The 14896-nt window shown below is 64.9% G+C and overlaps 1 protein-coding gene across 1 annotated transcript in view; it reads left to right on the top strand.

Moving 5' to 3' along the window:
- Positions 1–14684, top strand: part of PWWP2B (PWWP domain containing 2B) — a 19392-nt gene extending 4708 nt beyond the window's left edge. The window contains 2 exon segments of the mRNA XM_077762920.1: positions 1–804; positions 14040–14684. The exon segment at positions 1–804 is cut by the window's left edge and continues 30 nt beyond it. Of these exon segments, the coding sequence (XP_077619046.1) occupies positions 1–787 (787 nt within the window). The 3' untranslated portion in view covers positions 788–804; positions 14040–14684.
- The last annotated feature ends 212 nt before the right edge of the window (positions 14685–14896 follow it).

The following is a 14896-nucleotide window of genomic DNA, read 5'->3' on the forward strand; positions in this document are numbered from 1 at the left end:
GATCCGCCTGAAGCCCCACCGCCTGGGGGCCGGGGAGCGGGAGCCCGTCTACAGGGCCGAGCTGGTGGAGGCACTCAATGGCCACGGGCGAGGCCCCCGGGCCGGCTCCCCCTCTCCCCAGGGCCACGGCTCCACAGGCCACGGGCCAGTGGACTCGTCTTCCGGAAGCTCTGGCGAGGATGATGACTTCAAGCGGTGTCCCCAGGGTCAACACGAGCGTGACGGGCTGGCCTTCCTCGCCGCCTGCCCCCGGAGGGGGACGGACTGTGCCCGCGAGTCCGTGTGGAGCAGCGACAGCCTGGACGAGTCCAAATCGTCCAGCTCAGAAGTGCCATCGCCGGACACGTGTGACCTTTCCGGCGACGGTGCGTCTGTGAGGTCCTCGTCCGGGGACGCGAGGCAGACGGTCCCGCCCCTGACAGTCAGGCTGCACACACAGAGCGTGTCCAAGTGCGTTACTGAGGACGGAAGGACCGTGGCCGTGGGGGACATCGTGTGGGGTAAGATTCATGGTTTTCCTTGGTGGCCAGCGCGTGTGCTTGACATCAGTCTTAGCCAGAAGGAGGATGGGGAGCCTTCCTGGCAAGAAGCCAAAGTCTCGTGGTTTGGTTCACCGACTACATCCTTCTTGTCTACTTCAAAACTCTCCCCTTTCTCTGAGTTTTTCAAACTGAGATTTAACCGTAAGAAGAAGGGGATGTATCGGAAAGCTATAACAGAGGCCGCAAATGCCGCGCAGCACGTGGGCCCGGAAATAAGGGAGCTCTTAACCCAGTTTGAGACGTAAGCCGGGCTCCCGACCAGGTGAGTGCGCCTCTGGCTGGCAGCCCGCAGGGCGGCCGCTGGGCAGCCGGTCCTGCTTGATGGCAGCATCGTCGAGGCGCTTGGCGTCGCGGGGGTCGTCAGGTGCCCGTGCAGAGGACACGGCTGGCTGGTGTTTTGCAGCCATTTTTCAAAGTGTCGAGAAAGACCTCCCTCCCCTTCCATCAGTGTCCTGGAGGAGGAGCAGGCATGGGGGGGGCTTCCGCTGCTCGCTCCGAGGGGCCAGTCCGTCCTCGCTCCCCGGGCGGGAGCCGGGGCCCCAGTGTGTCCTGCCGTCAGATGATACTCGCGTGGCCTCAGTCCCCACCCGTCTTCATCACCAGGCACGTGGTTCCCGGCCAGCGTCGGTCAGGCGCTCTGGGGTCTGTCCCCGGGCCGGCATCTCCCCTCCAGGGGAGCTCTGTAGGGTCTCCCGCTCCAGGCCTTAGACGGAGCCCCCATGGGGCTGGGGGGCGTCTCTGCCTGGTCCTGGGGCGTCACCAGGCAGCACGTCTGTGGTTACCTCGTGGGGTATCAGGAAACGGCCGAGGGGCAGAGGCTGCCTGCCGTGAATCCTGGGCCCCAGGACGTGGGAGGGGCTGGGTGCCTGGGCTGTGGGGTGTGTCCGGGGGTCACTGGTCCTGGTGGTGACCCCCGGTGCCCACTCCCCTCCCTGTACTCTCCCAGGGGAGGAGGCAGGTCCTGTGCGTGCTGCCTGCGTTGGACCGGAGCGTGTGTGGTGGGGTTCCCCTGTGGACAGCCCTCTTCCCGGCCCCTTAGCCTAACGCCCACGCCCACAGAAACAGGGGGAAGGCAGGGCCGTCAGAGGAGCGGTCCCCCCCACCCCTCTGGCTGGGCCTCTGCCTCTGTTTCTGTGACCTCTAGCTGCCCTTGTCTGGCCTGGTCCACCTGCCCGGCTGCCCGGCTGCCGCCAGGTTCCCAGCTCGGGCCTTGAGGCCTCTCGTGTGGCCGGCGTGTGGTTGCGAAGAGGCTTGTGGGGCACCTGGTCCCCCCCCAGCCGCTGCACCATGCGTGCTGGGGGGTCCTAGGACCGAGGAGGCAGGGGTGAGGGGTGCACCTGGGCAGGGTCACAGACAGGGCTCTCGCTCGAAGCCTTGTCCCCACCCTTCTCTCCACCCGCCTGCTGCGTCGAGCCCGGTCGCTGCCCTGAACGGCTCCCAGGGGCCAGACACACGCCTGTCCTGCCCCCCCAGGCACAGCCCTGGGAGCTCGGGGCGTGGGCGCCCTGTGGGAGGGGCCCAGAGGGAGGTCGGAAGCTCCCGGCGTCTCCCCGCTCTGGGTGTGTCCGAGGGCCCCAGGGCCGTCTGTGGGGCCCTGCCCCTGTGTGTCCTCTGCTGCCCCCATGCCCGGCCGCTGCTCACCAGGCCCCTCCTGCCCTTGGCTGGGTCTGGGGCCGCTGTGGAGGCCGGGCGCCTCCCCCTCTCGCCGTGGGCCCGTGCTGTCCTGGAGGGCGTGTGAGCGACCTTCAGACCCCTGGTCACGGTGGGCAGTTAGTGGGGGCACAGTGTGGCCTGGCGGGCAGGGAGCCCCCAGCTGGGAGAATGCAGCCTGTTTACCAGGAAGCAGAGGGAAGAATCTTGCTGGACAGGTTTGCCTGCTGTAGGGCCCGTGCCCACAACCGGCCTGTTCCCCACTCCCTGCCCCCTCCCTCCGGCCCCCTTCTCCTCTCTGTCTTTCCTTCCCTCTCTCTGTTTCTGCCTGTCTCTGCGCGTCTCTCTGTCTTTGTCCCTCTGGCTTCGGGGACTGTGCCCGTGCTGTCCCCAGTGCTGCGTGGGGCTCTGGGAGCGTGGGATGCTGGGTTTTTTCAGCCCCGAAGCACGAAGCAGTTTTGCCTGATTGGCTCTTTAGTTTTGTTTTACGAGGACGGAAAATGTGCTCTGAGCTCCATGCCAGCCAGGAGGGTGATCCGCTGGCGCTGGCGAGCAGGGGCTTCCCGCTCCACGTGCTGGCTGGCCTGCTCCTCGGGCGAAGCTGGGTGCTGCCTTCCCCGGGCAAGCGCAGTGCGGCCGGGGCCGGTGCAGGCGGGGGGCGCGGNACTGAGAGGGTCACGGTCACCAGCGCCTGGGCATGCCTGGGAGGCCGGCGTGAGCTTCAGGCCACGTCCACCAGCTGCCACGGCCCAGCCCGATGGGCGCTGCCACCCCCTGTGGACACTTGCTACGAGCCCCTCGGCCCTGGAGAGAATCTGTCCCGACGACCAGCACCCGTCAGGGGGGATCCCAGCACACGCTGTGGGGTCAGCTCCCTCCTGGGGCCATCGGGTCCCGAGAGATTCCTCCGTCCCACTTGCAGGGTGGCGGGGGGCTCGGCTGAGAGGGGGGTGTCCACAGGACACGCTGGAGAAGCACGCAGCTATCCTGGGACTTGGCCGGGCGCTGGTGACAGGGCACAGTGGCCCTCAGCAGGGACTGACCTCTAGGGACAGACACGGGCCCACCCAGCAGGGCCCTGGCCAGTCACTGGCTGCTCTGGCCCCAGCAAGCTGGCTTCTCTGAGCTTCGTTTTCCTCATGTGTCTCAGAGTGACCAGAGCTGCCACTTGGGCTGGGCGTTGAGTGAAGGGTCCCCTGGGGGCCTGTGGAGGCAGCCACCACACCCTTTCTGCCTCCTCCCATGTCCCCTCCCCCAGGTTGCCACAGGCCACTTCCCAGGGTGGGGACGGGGTTGTGCTCCTGATGGGGCTGGCGCCCTCCTGATGGCCACGCTCCAGGCGCCCGGTGGTCAGAGGGTGAGGCCTTTCGGGAGCTGACTGGCCAGGCCTCGGCCTGCAGGGGGGCAGCGGTGCCCGAGAGCGCAGGGCCAGCCCCCAGCCTGACAGGTGGGGGTAACTGCTCCCAAGGGTGGCATCCGCCCACGGGGGGCTGAGCGCTCTGCTAGACAGAGGGTGCGCAGTGGCCGAGGGCCTCACCCTGCGAATCACGGTGCCCAGATCTGTGTGTAATCACACACGGGAACGTGCTGGGAAGGGACGAGGGCCCCACGGCAGAGTGTCTGGTGAGGAAGCCGACCTGCACTGGGTACCTGGGAAGGCTTCCTGGAAGAGGTGACGTATGGGTGAGAGTGGAACGGTGAGCTAATCATGAGCTAATGGCCTGTGGCCTGTGGCGGAAGGAAGCCTGCGCTTGGGGGGTTCAGGAGGCAGCCGGGCTTGGGGCTGCTGAGACCGGCGCTGCAGCCTCGTCCGGAGAGCAGAGGGCGCCACTGGGGCGTGTTAGCCAGAGGGGTGAAGGGGCCCCTGGCTGTGGGGTCAGGAGTGGGGGGCAGGGACGGGAGGGGAGGGACAGCAGGAGCTGGGGGTGGGGATACGTAGAGGACAAGTGGCGGAGCGGAGCGGGGGTCTGAGACCAGAAGAGACCGGCCCGGGTTGCGGGGTGTCAGCTCCTGGAACCTGGGACCGTGGTGGCCCTCACTGCAGGGACAGTGGCCCCGGCTGGCCGGTGTCTGAGAGCCTGAGTCTTCGCTGGGAGGGGACTCCGGGTCCAGTACTCAGAGTGATGTTGGACCTGGGGTCACAGGTCTGTGGAACGATCTAGGCCCCAGGGAATGGCCACTGGAGGGAGGAAGCTTTGGAGCAGTGGAGAGGCAGAGCGAGGTGACCGGGCGTGAGGGCCAGCCGGGGCCCAGAGAAGGTCTCAGGGCAGGGAGGTGGGCTCGCACGGGTTGGGGGGGCCCTGTCCAGCCTGCAGCCCCACACGGGGAGAGGGCGGATGGTCACCAGGAGCACCCCCTCGGGGCCCAGAGCTGTCGGGGCAGGAGGCCAGGGTCCCGGCGGCCCTGACAGCACCCTCTGTGCAGCATTCGGAGCCCAGGGACCCCGCTGGGCAGAGCCGGGTGGACGACAGGCTGTTGGGGGTGTGCCGCTCAGGTGTGGGCCAGGCGCTGTGGTACCCAGGGCGTGGGGGGCAGAATGCCACATGGGGTCCCTCCCTGCCTCTCGGGCCGGGGGGACGTTCCCAGGCTGCTTGTGAGCTGGAGGGGCCCCAGGGCCCCCTTTCTGCCTGCGCGGCCAGGGTGTCGGAAGGCAGGAGCTTTTTGAGTTCACAGAGCAGCCCCTCGAAGGCTGGGGGTGGGCAGCTCCGAGAACTGGGTTTCCTGCTCCATGGAGTGAACAGCGTCCCGGGGGGTTAACCGCAGCCTCCGTGTTAGCTTCCTGCAGCCACGGTCCCGAATGACCGCACGCGGGGCCTCGGAAAGAACAGAAATGGATTCTGGTCCTGGAGGCCAGAACCCAAACTGCAGGGGTCCGCGGGGCTGTGCTCCCTCCGGAGGCCCCGGGGGAGGACCCTTCCAGCTCCCGGGGCTCCCAGAGTCCGCGGCCATGTGAGGACCCCTCTCCCCCGCCTCGGTGTCCAGTCTCCCTCCGCCCCCCTCCAGCAAGGACCCCAGGACAGCCGCATGGGGAGGCCAGTGTTTCCTCATCAGAGCCCTTCATGTGCTCGCACCGCAGCACCTTCCCTGCGGAGGGTGACGTCCCCTCCTGGGTGGGGCCTGGAGGCCTCGGGGCCTCAGCTGCCCACTGCCTCCTCCCCATCTGGTGGGCAGATGGCTTAGGGGCCTGTGTGTCCCCCCGCTTGGGTCCCCTGCCTCATCCTCGACAGGCCGGCTGGGCTCAGGGACCCGTCGGCTGGTGTGAGGTGGACTGGCGCCTGACGGGCTGCGTGGTGCTGGTCCGGAAGGGTCCACCGCCCCGCCAGGGAGGCCGTGCCTGTGTGCGGCGGGTNCGTGTCCGGGCTTTCTCTTTCCTTGTCTGTCGTGCCTTCAAGAGCACGGTCCTTGAGCTGTGAGCCCCGAGCCGGCTTTTCGCTTTTCCCAGCTCTAAGTACGCAGGTGCTTGGCCCTGGAGCTGGGCCTGCAGCTGGCGTCCCGCACCGCTTTCAGGGACCTCAGGTTCTCCGTGAAGGTTGTCATTATTTTGTTCCCGAAGGAAACCAAGGCCTGTAATTCTGAGAAGCCTGAGCCTGCTGTGGGGCGCAGGCCCAGCCCCACCGCCCGGCCAGCGCAGTCCTCGCCGCTTCCTTCTTCCGGCAGCGCTGAGTGCCGGGGAGATCTGGGGGGGCCAGGCGGGGTTCAGGGAGGCGGGCGGGAGCCGGGGTGAGGCCATGCGGGGAGACCCGAGGGGGTGTTTGCAGCAAGTGCCTGGGGCGTGGAGGCTTCTCCTGACTTCAGGGAGGGGCTGCCCCACCCCCGCTGAGAGCGTGCATCGCCCGGGGTGTCATTACCTCCATGCCCCCCCACCTGCTCTGAATACCCGCCCCCGGCTCCGTGCCGCTTCTGCGCCCCTGCACCAGGCACCTGCCCGGTGTCGGAGGCCCAGGGGCGCACGGGGAAGGGCCCACACTGCGCACGCCCGTGCCGCTGGGCTCGAGCAGGGCCCCTCCACCAGGGCCCGTCGTCTTCAGAATTGCTGCCCAGTCCGTTCCTTAGCAACCTGCAGTGACACGCTGGGCACCCGTAACCTTTGGACGCAGGCTCGCAGGACAGCTGCCGCAGCCGGCCCCCAGCACCCTGCGTTGTGCCCAGGGAGCGGTCACAGCACACAGCCCCGTGGGGCGGGCTTGACTCCCGGCCATCCGTGCCACGACTGCCCTTTCCAGGCTCGCGGCGCTCCATCCCAGCGGGTTAGCTCAGCGGCACCCAACCCGTGCTTTGGGCACAACCCGGGGTTCCGGCCCGTTTCCCGCGTAGACCTGGGGCTGGCTGTCCCCCAGGGGTCCTGGGTCCTCTCGGGGGAAGGGCGGCTGGCACCCCCTGCACCGTTGTTTCCAAGCGGACCTAGGAATTTCTTTAGAAAAGAAATCATGACTTTGGAACTGATTTTTTTTCTAATTTTTTAATGTTTACTTAATTTGGGGGGGGAGGGGCAGAGAGAGCGGGAGACACAGAATCTGAAGCAGCTCCAGGCTCTGAGCCGTCAGCACAGAAGCCAGTGTGGGGCTCGAACCCACGAACCGCGAGACTGTGAGCTGAGCCGAAGTTGGACGCTCAACCGGCAGAGCCGCCCAGGCGCCCCGCCATGGAGTTTTCTGATCCAGAATGTTAACTTCCTGGACGTTTGTGTTTGCATTTCTGTTCTCTTATGCTGAATGTCATGCCTCTTAATGAAATTCACATAGAGTTGACCTTTGAACAACCGGGTCTGCTTGTACGCGGATATTTTCCAACAAACATAGGCTGTGCATGTTTGTAAGTGTGGAATTGTCTCCCTCTTCGGTTTTCTTAATAACACTCCTTTCCTCCAGTTGGTTTTGTGGTAAGAACACAGCGCATGACACGTAAGACGTACGTGACGCACTAACTGTGTTGCTGGTGATACTTCCGCGAACAATAGGCCGTTAGTGGTTACGTTTTGGGGGGAGTCAAAGTTTTACATGGATTTTTGACTGTGCCGGGGTCAGTGCCCCTCATCTGTATTCAGGGGTCAACAGTATTAATTTGTATGTAAAAGTTAACATGTGTATATAATAAGTCAGATATTAAATATACATACACCATGTGATGCACCCGCCGCGAAACGTATGGGGAATATGTAGGAATAACAATACTCCAGGGTTTCCTCAAGGGTCGTCTTGTCCTCGGGGCGGGGCTCTGCCTCAAATTCCTCGTTCCAAGTCATCGAGACAGTTTTCTTTCTCTGTGGTCGTTATGACCTCAAACTACAGTCACATCGTTTATTTCATTTTTCTTTCCATTTGTAGATATTTCTGTCTCTTTACGTTTTGCTGTGTGTTTCTGTGCTCATTTCCGAGGGTCCCCTCTGGAGGCGCCCGCCCGTCACGGTGCCGCTGGCATTGGCTGATCTCCCGCGCTTGCCGCGGGAGTGGCAGACGTGTAGCCCCCTCTCCGCGCTTGGGCGAAAGCAGCGTCCCACCCCCGTGCCTCACTGTCCCTCTGACCCGCACCCGCACCAAGCAGATGCTGGTGGCCACGTGCAGAGACCACGTCCCCATCCCGGCAGAGCCCCTGGGCACACCGCACCCTCGCGCCTTTCTAAGACACGTCAAGGGGGGTGTGAGCAGGTACCACACAGGAAGGTGCCCCTGTCCTCAGGCCTCGGGGCATCTGAGGCTATGACCGGACCCAGTAGCGGGGCCGCAGGTCAGGGCAGATAGGCCCCCCGAGGACCCCCAGGGTTTCCCCATGCCCTGGCTCCTGGCACCGCATGGCAAAGCCTCAGTGGCCACCTCCCTCTGTGCCTGCTGGCCGCTGCCTCTTGCTCCCAGAGCCCCCCCCGTGCCCGCTGTGCCTGACAGGCCCCAGCTGGGCACAGCCACCCTGCCCCTTATTTCCATCAGGGCCCCCTTGACAAGCCACCCCTCCATTGTCCCCCCTCCCCCCAGGTAAGTAAGTTCTCCTGAGTTCAGACCCTCGCAGCAGAGGCCCGAGTCAGCAGGGAATGGGGCTGTGGCACCCTGTCCCACACGCGGGGACACAGGCTCCTGGGAGGCACAGAGGCGGGGTTCACTCCCAGCCGGGCTCTGCGCTGTGCGGCCGGCTCCGCCCGCCCCGCCTCGGCCTCGGGGAGGAGAACTGGTCGCCTGATGCGCCCACCAGCCCGCAGCACCTCGGGCCACGGCGGGAAGGGTAACTGGAGGGGGGAGCAGCCGGGAAGAGGGTCTGGGGCAGGTGGGCAGGGTGGCATCTGCCCCGTGGCATCTCTGGAATAAGAGCCATGAGCTGGAGGCTCCCACATCCACATGGACAGACCATGTGTACCCAGGCTCTCCTGGGGATTCTGGGCACCTTGACCCCAGCCCTGGACCCTCCCCGGACAGAGGGGGAGCCCTGGGATGGGGGCACCTGGGCCTCCGGACCGGGAGGTTTGGGCCACGCATCAACCTTCTAAAAATCCTGGGGAGACTTTCCTTCAAGCCACAGGCTGCGAGCCCTCCATCCTGGAGGCTGGCACTTCTGGTGCCCGAATTCCTGGGAGCCGTCCGCTTCCGGTGGGCGGTACTGACCGATGCTGAGGGCCTCCTGCCAGCGGATCTGAATTTCCCAGAGCAAATAGCACCTCACTGGCCCTGGGATCCCCATACCTGGGCCGGGGTCCCTGAGATGCAGCGGGAGCCATGGGCACCAAGCAGGTGGCTGCGGGCCCAGTTCTGTGAGGGAGTGATGGGGGCCACAGCCAAGGCCCCACGGGTCTCTGCAGGGTGGAGGGAGTGGCTGTGCTTGACCGAGAGCCAAGGCCAAGTGGCAGAGCTGTGTGTGTGTGTGTGTGTGTGTGTGTGGCCCATCGAAGGCCACATGCTGTGGGGCGCTTGGGGCTGGACGTGGGGTCACAGATCCAGGATGTGAGCATGGGCGGCCACTGCGTGGCAGACACTTCTGCCGGGCCGTGCGTGCTGGGGGCCTGTGCTGGGGGGTGGGGGGCCTGCTCACATGGTAAGGACGGTGCGGCTGCCTCTTCTGCTTTGTTTCATGACACCTGGTGGCCCCTTCCTAGTGTGGCTGATGTGTCACCGTGTCCAGAAGGCTTGTGGTTTCGGGGGAGACGTGTCTTCTTAGTTCTGGTCTAATGCGTTGTGAGCAGCAGCCCTGGTCACCATCACAGGACGTGGGACACTGGCCGGCACGCGCCAAGCTCCCTGCCCTCCATCCACACAGCCCAGGCCCTGTGGGGGAGGGGAGCCCTCCTGTTCGCCCCCATCTTCTCTACAAGCCCCAGCTGTGGACCCAGTTACTGGGGTGCCAGCGACTCAGACCGGCAGAGTGGCTTTGGCTGACCTTAACCATGGGGCCCGTGCTGGTGATCTCAGGGCCCCGTGGGGGACACTCCTGTGAGGTCAGCCTGGGCCAGTGAGGGGCAGACAGGACGCTTGTGTGGTGGGCCCTGCCCAGAGACCCCAGGGCAGGTGGGAGAGGTGGTCAGGGTCACCTCTGGGTGTCTTCCTGCCCAGGAAGCCCCGAGAAGAAGGAGCTCTTCCCTGTGCGGCTGTGGCTGCTGCTGGCAGCTGTGTAATGACCTGACCTTCCCCATGGCTTCCCACGTTTCCCAGGGGGCAGGTGGGAGGTACAGCTGGGGCTGCGTGCCCCGGGGGTTCCCCCAGAGCACCCTGCATGACCGGGGACAGGGCGCCCGGGCCTGCTGGCCTAGGGGGAGCGACGTGAGATGGCAGGGGCTGTGTATGCTGAGGGGGGTTCCTGGCTGGTGGGTACGAGGAGGGCACAGGGGACCCCCCCTTCTCCAGATTTCTCAGGACACCCGCTCTTCTCATGGAGCAGCCGGGGGGCGAGGGCTTCCGGGGCCAGGCGCATCAGCAGGGTGCTGGGACAGCCCATGACCACCCTGTTTCTCTTGTCGGGCGGGGGGATGCCTTGAAGAGCCCCCAGGGCACACGAGACAGAAAGGGGCGGGCGGGCCGCCTGCTCCTGAGCCTGTTGTGCAGTCTTCTGGATGTTTAATGACATCTCCCAAGGTCGTGGCTGCCGACAGAGAGGGGCTTGGGCAGGCTGATGATCTCCCCGGGCGGTGCCGTTCCTGGAGGAAGCATGCCTGCCTCTGATGTGAGCCCCGAAGGCTTCAGCAGAAGGGGCAGCCGTGCGGACTCCCCGATTCTGGGTGCTGCTGGCACCTCGCCCCCCAGCAGCTCCCACTGTGATCGGCCGTGACTCCCCAGAGCCCCCACGCCCCTCCTCACCGTGTCTGCTAGGCCGCTCGGCTCCCCGATCATGGAGGTGGGGCTGCCCAGACCCCTGCCCGGGGTGGGCTGTCCGTCCCCCGTGTGGCCTACCTGTCCGGGGTCAGGCCGGGTGGTCACAGCTGCTTCCTGGGCAGGGACAGATGAAAAGGCAGAAAGGAAACAGTATCGGGGGGAAGGGGTTTGTGCGACGGGCCGTGATCTGGCCACTGTTTCTCCCTGAGGGACTGTGTTTGGGACCTGCCACCCTCAGTGGTGCAGGACCTGGGACCCCATCTGCCCAGAGCAGCAGGGGCTGTGGGACGATGGGGGGGGGGGGGGGAGGGGNGGGGGGGGGGGGCATGCAGGTCCCGCATCCATGGAGAGTGGCCGTCACCCTCGTCCAGCCTCCCTGAGATACCCCCCAGCAGAGCTCGCTGGGATCCCCTGCAACAGTGACTTTGGGTCATTTTCTTCTGGGGACATTTTCTTGGGGACCCTGAGTCAGGCGCCTGGCCAGGGAAGGGACTGCCACTCTGGGTCAGAAACTGCCGCCCCTGAGTGTGTGTTGCCCAGGCCCCTCCCTGACGGGCCAGGGGACTGGGGAGCCCTCGGGACACAGCCTTCCTTGCAGGGAGTGTGGTCGGGGCCGGGGCGGGTGGTCAGGCCTGGGCTTGGGGCGACTTGAAAGCAGAGGGCCCAGCGCCTCGGGGCGCCTCACTCCTGGGCTCAGCCTGACGTCCAGCTGACTGTGGTTGGGTCCACGACCAGGGAGGTCTCGGGCCTCATGGGGTCCCCTTCTCAGGCCTTTTAGAGACAGGGCTCCCCACTTGGGGACACCTCGACTCCAGATGCCTGTCCTCCAGGACAGAGGGGGGCCACCCAGTCTGGGGTGCTTTGTTCTGGCTACCCTGGGACGTGGGTTTGCGTCCTCACCTTGAAGCTCGGGTGAGTGACCTTGGACAGCATCAGGAGCCCCTCTGAGCCTCAGCCCTTTGTCTGCGAGGGGGGTTTTGATGACCCTCCTCAGCCCTGACCACTGGGCCATGGTCGTCTCCAGCCTCACGCTGCCCGTCCCCTCTCTGCACCCGCCGCCCCCTGGGGGCCTGCTGGCCACCCCCAAACCCTGCATCAGGGTGAGGTGGTCTGGTTTGCTGCAGCCACTGAGAGAGCTGCTTTCCTGCTCACTGGAATCCTGGCCATTTGGATAGAAGAGGCTGGGCCGCCCCTCCCCCCGCCAGCTGGGCCGCTCGCTCGCTCACGGGGGATTGTTGCTCTCTCTCAGCCCTTCTGCCCCAGGGTCCTTTCTGGCCCCGGGAACCTGACGCTGGGTTGGGACCTGGACGGGCAGTGTGCCCGAGGCTCGGTGATACTGCAGGGAGGGGCCATCAACCGTGGACACCTGTCTGGGAGATCAGTGTCTTGTCCCCCACACCCAGCCCCCAACCTGGGGCCCGCTATGTCCTCCGGTGTTGGGGGGGGTTGCTTTGGGCTTCAGCTCCTCCCAGCCGCCTGCCTGCACCGCCTCTGTCTCCCTCAAGGGCACGGGTGGGTGGGGGGCCTCCAGGCCAGCCCCCCGGGCCAGATGTGGTATCTACGGAGCTGGCCTGGGGGTCGGACCCAGCGCCAGGGAGGCCTGGGGCCGGCAGCTGAGCCAGCACCAGGGCATTTGGGTTTCCCTGTGCGGCCCTGTGTCCTGGGATTTTCTATTCCATGTAAATGGGGAAAGGCTTCGATGCTCCTTTCACATCATAGTAAGGTGCTCCCGAGCGTCATTTCTTTCCATTGAAATTTTATCTGTGTCGGCGTCACGTACGTTCAAATTTTCAAAGTCTGCTAGTGATTGATAACAAGTGTCTGAAAGAATTCATGTCCCAAAGGATGCCATCTTCTGCTGTTTCTTGTTTTGAGGTTTTACACTTGGGCGTCATTCATGGACATATTTCCTGTGGAAGATGAAGATCGAACAATCTTATACTCCCTCCTCCCTGCCACACCCCCCACAGGTGCACATACACACATGTACACACACGTGCATGCACGCACACTCCCACGCACCCACATATGCTCGTGCATGCATGCACACACACACACACAGACTCACACTCGCACACGCCCATGTACACACATGCACACACGCGCGCACAGCTATTTGCCTAACTCCGGATGTGGTGCTGATATAGGACGTCGCGGCATCTGCATGAAGATACCCACGAGTAATCTTCATTTTTGTTCAGCTCCATTCTCTGTGGAGTTGAATTTGCCTCATTTTTTTGGCTGCTTATTAGTTTTTATGGTCTTATCACTAATTTGTTCCCAGCGAAGAGTGCTCAGACCTCTCAGGGCCTTCAAACAGCGCACCATCGCCATGTGAACGAGCTTTCCCAGAACACACTGGCGAAGACAGTGTGCCTGTGTGTGCTCCCAGGCCACCGCGCCGGCTGGGGCTGACGTGTCGTGCGGCCCCTCACCTGCGGCGCCCACCACACGCCTGGGGCCCTGAGCTCTGTGTGTGTCTGTCTCTTTCTCTCTCTCTCCCCCTTTCTCTCTCCGTCTCTCTCTCTCCCCCATCTCTCCCATCTCTCTCTCACACACACACAGACGCACGCACACACTCACACGCACACGCATCCAGGGCCTCTCTGGTGGCGGCTGCCCTTCCGCCCAGCGTGATGGTCTCAGGGCAGTTGGGACCTTGTGACGGCAGCTCCCCAGCAGCTCTGTCTGGGGGGCTGAGCGAGGACTGGTGCAGCAGCCTCTCTGCTTGTTTGGTCCAAGTGCATCAGGGCCGGGCTCCCCTGGCGGGAGAGCGGCCGTCTGCACCCTGCGGGCACCCTGTCCGGAAGCCCCTGGCTGGCTGGACTGTCTCCTGCTTGCTGGACGCCGCTCCCCTCGCCCTCTAGGACCTCCAGTGACCGTGTGGCCCCCCACCCCCCGACTAAAGTGCAGGGAACACGTTGTCCCCCGTCACCAGTCTCAGGCTGCTCCTCTCCTGCGGCCGTGGCCGCTGTCTGTGTGCGGGGCGTGGTCCCTGTGGCCAGGCCTGCTCAGGGATGGCCGTCTGGAGACCTGGGAAGGATTTTCTTATTCGAGGGTCTGTGCCCTCAGCTCCGGGGGCGCCCCTGAACCAAGAGGGTATCCGTCACACACCCTGACGGTGAACACTGGGGTCCCTCTGCGCTGTGAGCCCCAGGGCCAGGTGCACAACCACTTTAGCGCCCCAGCCCACGGCCGCGAGTGGCCAGAAGGATCTAGTGCTTCCCGGGGAGCCCCGTGGTCTGGGCTTTCAAGCCGTCAAGTGTCCGCACCTTTTTCTGGGAAATCCCGGGGCCTGGGAGGCGGGATGGGCACGGCGGGCTGCGGGCTCCGGGCCTCCAGGGGGTTCAGCGGGCACAACGTGGCACCAGGAAGGCGGGACTCCTGGGGAGGTGAGGGGGGCTGCGCGGGGTCCCTGTGGGTACTGGTGAGACTCAGAGCCTGGAGCCGGCGGCTCAAAAGCCCCACACGGGTGCTCTGAACTGGGGGGTCCGACCCCGGGGGGCCCGTCCCCCAGCACTTGACCCACAGGTAACCTCTCTCCCTCTCTGCTTCCCTCAAGGTCACCGACGATGAGGGCGTGGCTGGTCTCCCGGAGCTTCTGACTTGGGGGTGCCCTCCACGTCCCCCGTTCCGCCTGAGGGACCCCGTGTGCCTTCTGGGCGGCCGCGTGCAGAAGTGCGCCAGCTCGACGGCGGCCAGCCTGCCTGGGGGTCCCCGCAGGGCAGCAGGTGTGTGTGGGGAGGAGGACAGCCCGGGAGCACGGCGGCTCCCCCCGCTGAACGTATTTATTCCCCCGACTCAGGCTCTGGCTCCTGTGGTTTGTGAAGTTCCAGGAGCCCCAACGCTTCTGCTGCGGCCTCGCCCGCTGGGTGCCGAGGAGGGGTGAGGCCCGCCGCGCGGCCAGCTTCCAGGCCAGGCCCCCTCCGGCCCGCAGGCTTCCAGAAACCAGCTTGCACGTGTGGGCGCTCCCTCCCCAGCCCTCAGCGCAGGGTGTCTGTGCACTTGAGACCCCAGAACCTGCCCGCCGCCCCCACGATCCTCCCAAAGCGGGGGCCGCGGGCACCCACGGTGAGGCCTGGGGAGGGGCCGCTCTGAGAACGTGGGACTTCAAAAGGAAAACAACCTGGCCTGTTGTCTGTAAGAGCTGATCCGGTCTCCTTTCTGTCACTTTAAAGACCAAAAAGAAAAAGAGAGAAACAGAAAATGAGTTCTGCTCCTTTTTTGTTTAAACACGAAAGAGGATGAAGGGACGTCTGTGTCGAAGCCGCCGAGCGTTCCCGCGTGTGTCCTGTGTGTCGCGTGCGGGCGGCCCGCAGAGGGATGCCGGCCGCGTGCGAAGGTGGCGGCCTGGAGAAGCAGGGGCCGGGCCACACCCCTTCCCGCCCGCCCTGGGCGCTGGCTCTCCTCTGGGCCTCC

The sequence above is a fragment of the Crocuta crocuta genome, unplaced genomic scaffold, assembly GCF_008692635.1.
Source record: "Crocuta crocuta isolate KB4526 unplaced genomic scaffold, BGI_CrCroc_1.0 scaffold466, whole genome shotgun sequence".
Taxonomy (NCBI): Eukaryota; Metazoa; Chordata; class Mammalia; order Carnivora; family Hyaenidae; genus Crocuta; species Crocuta crocuta.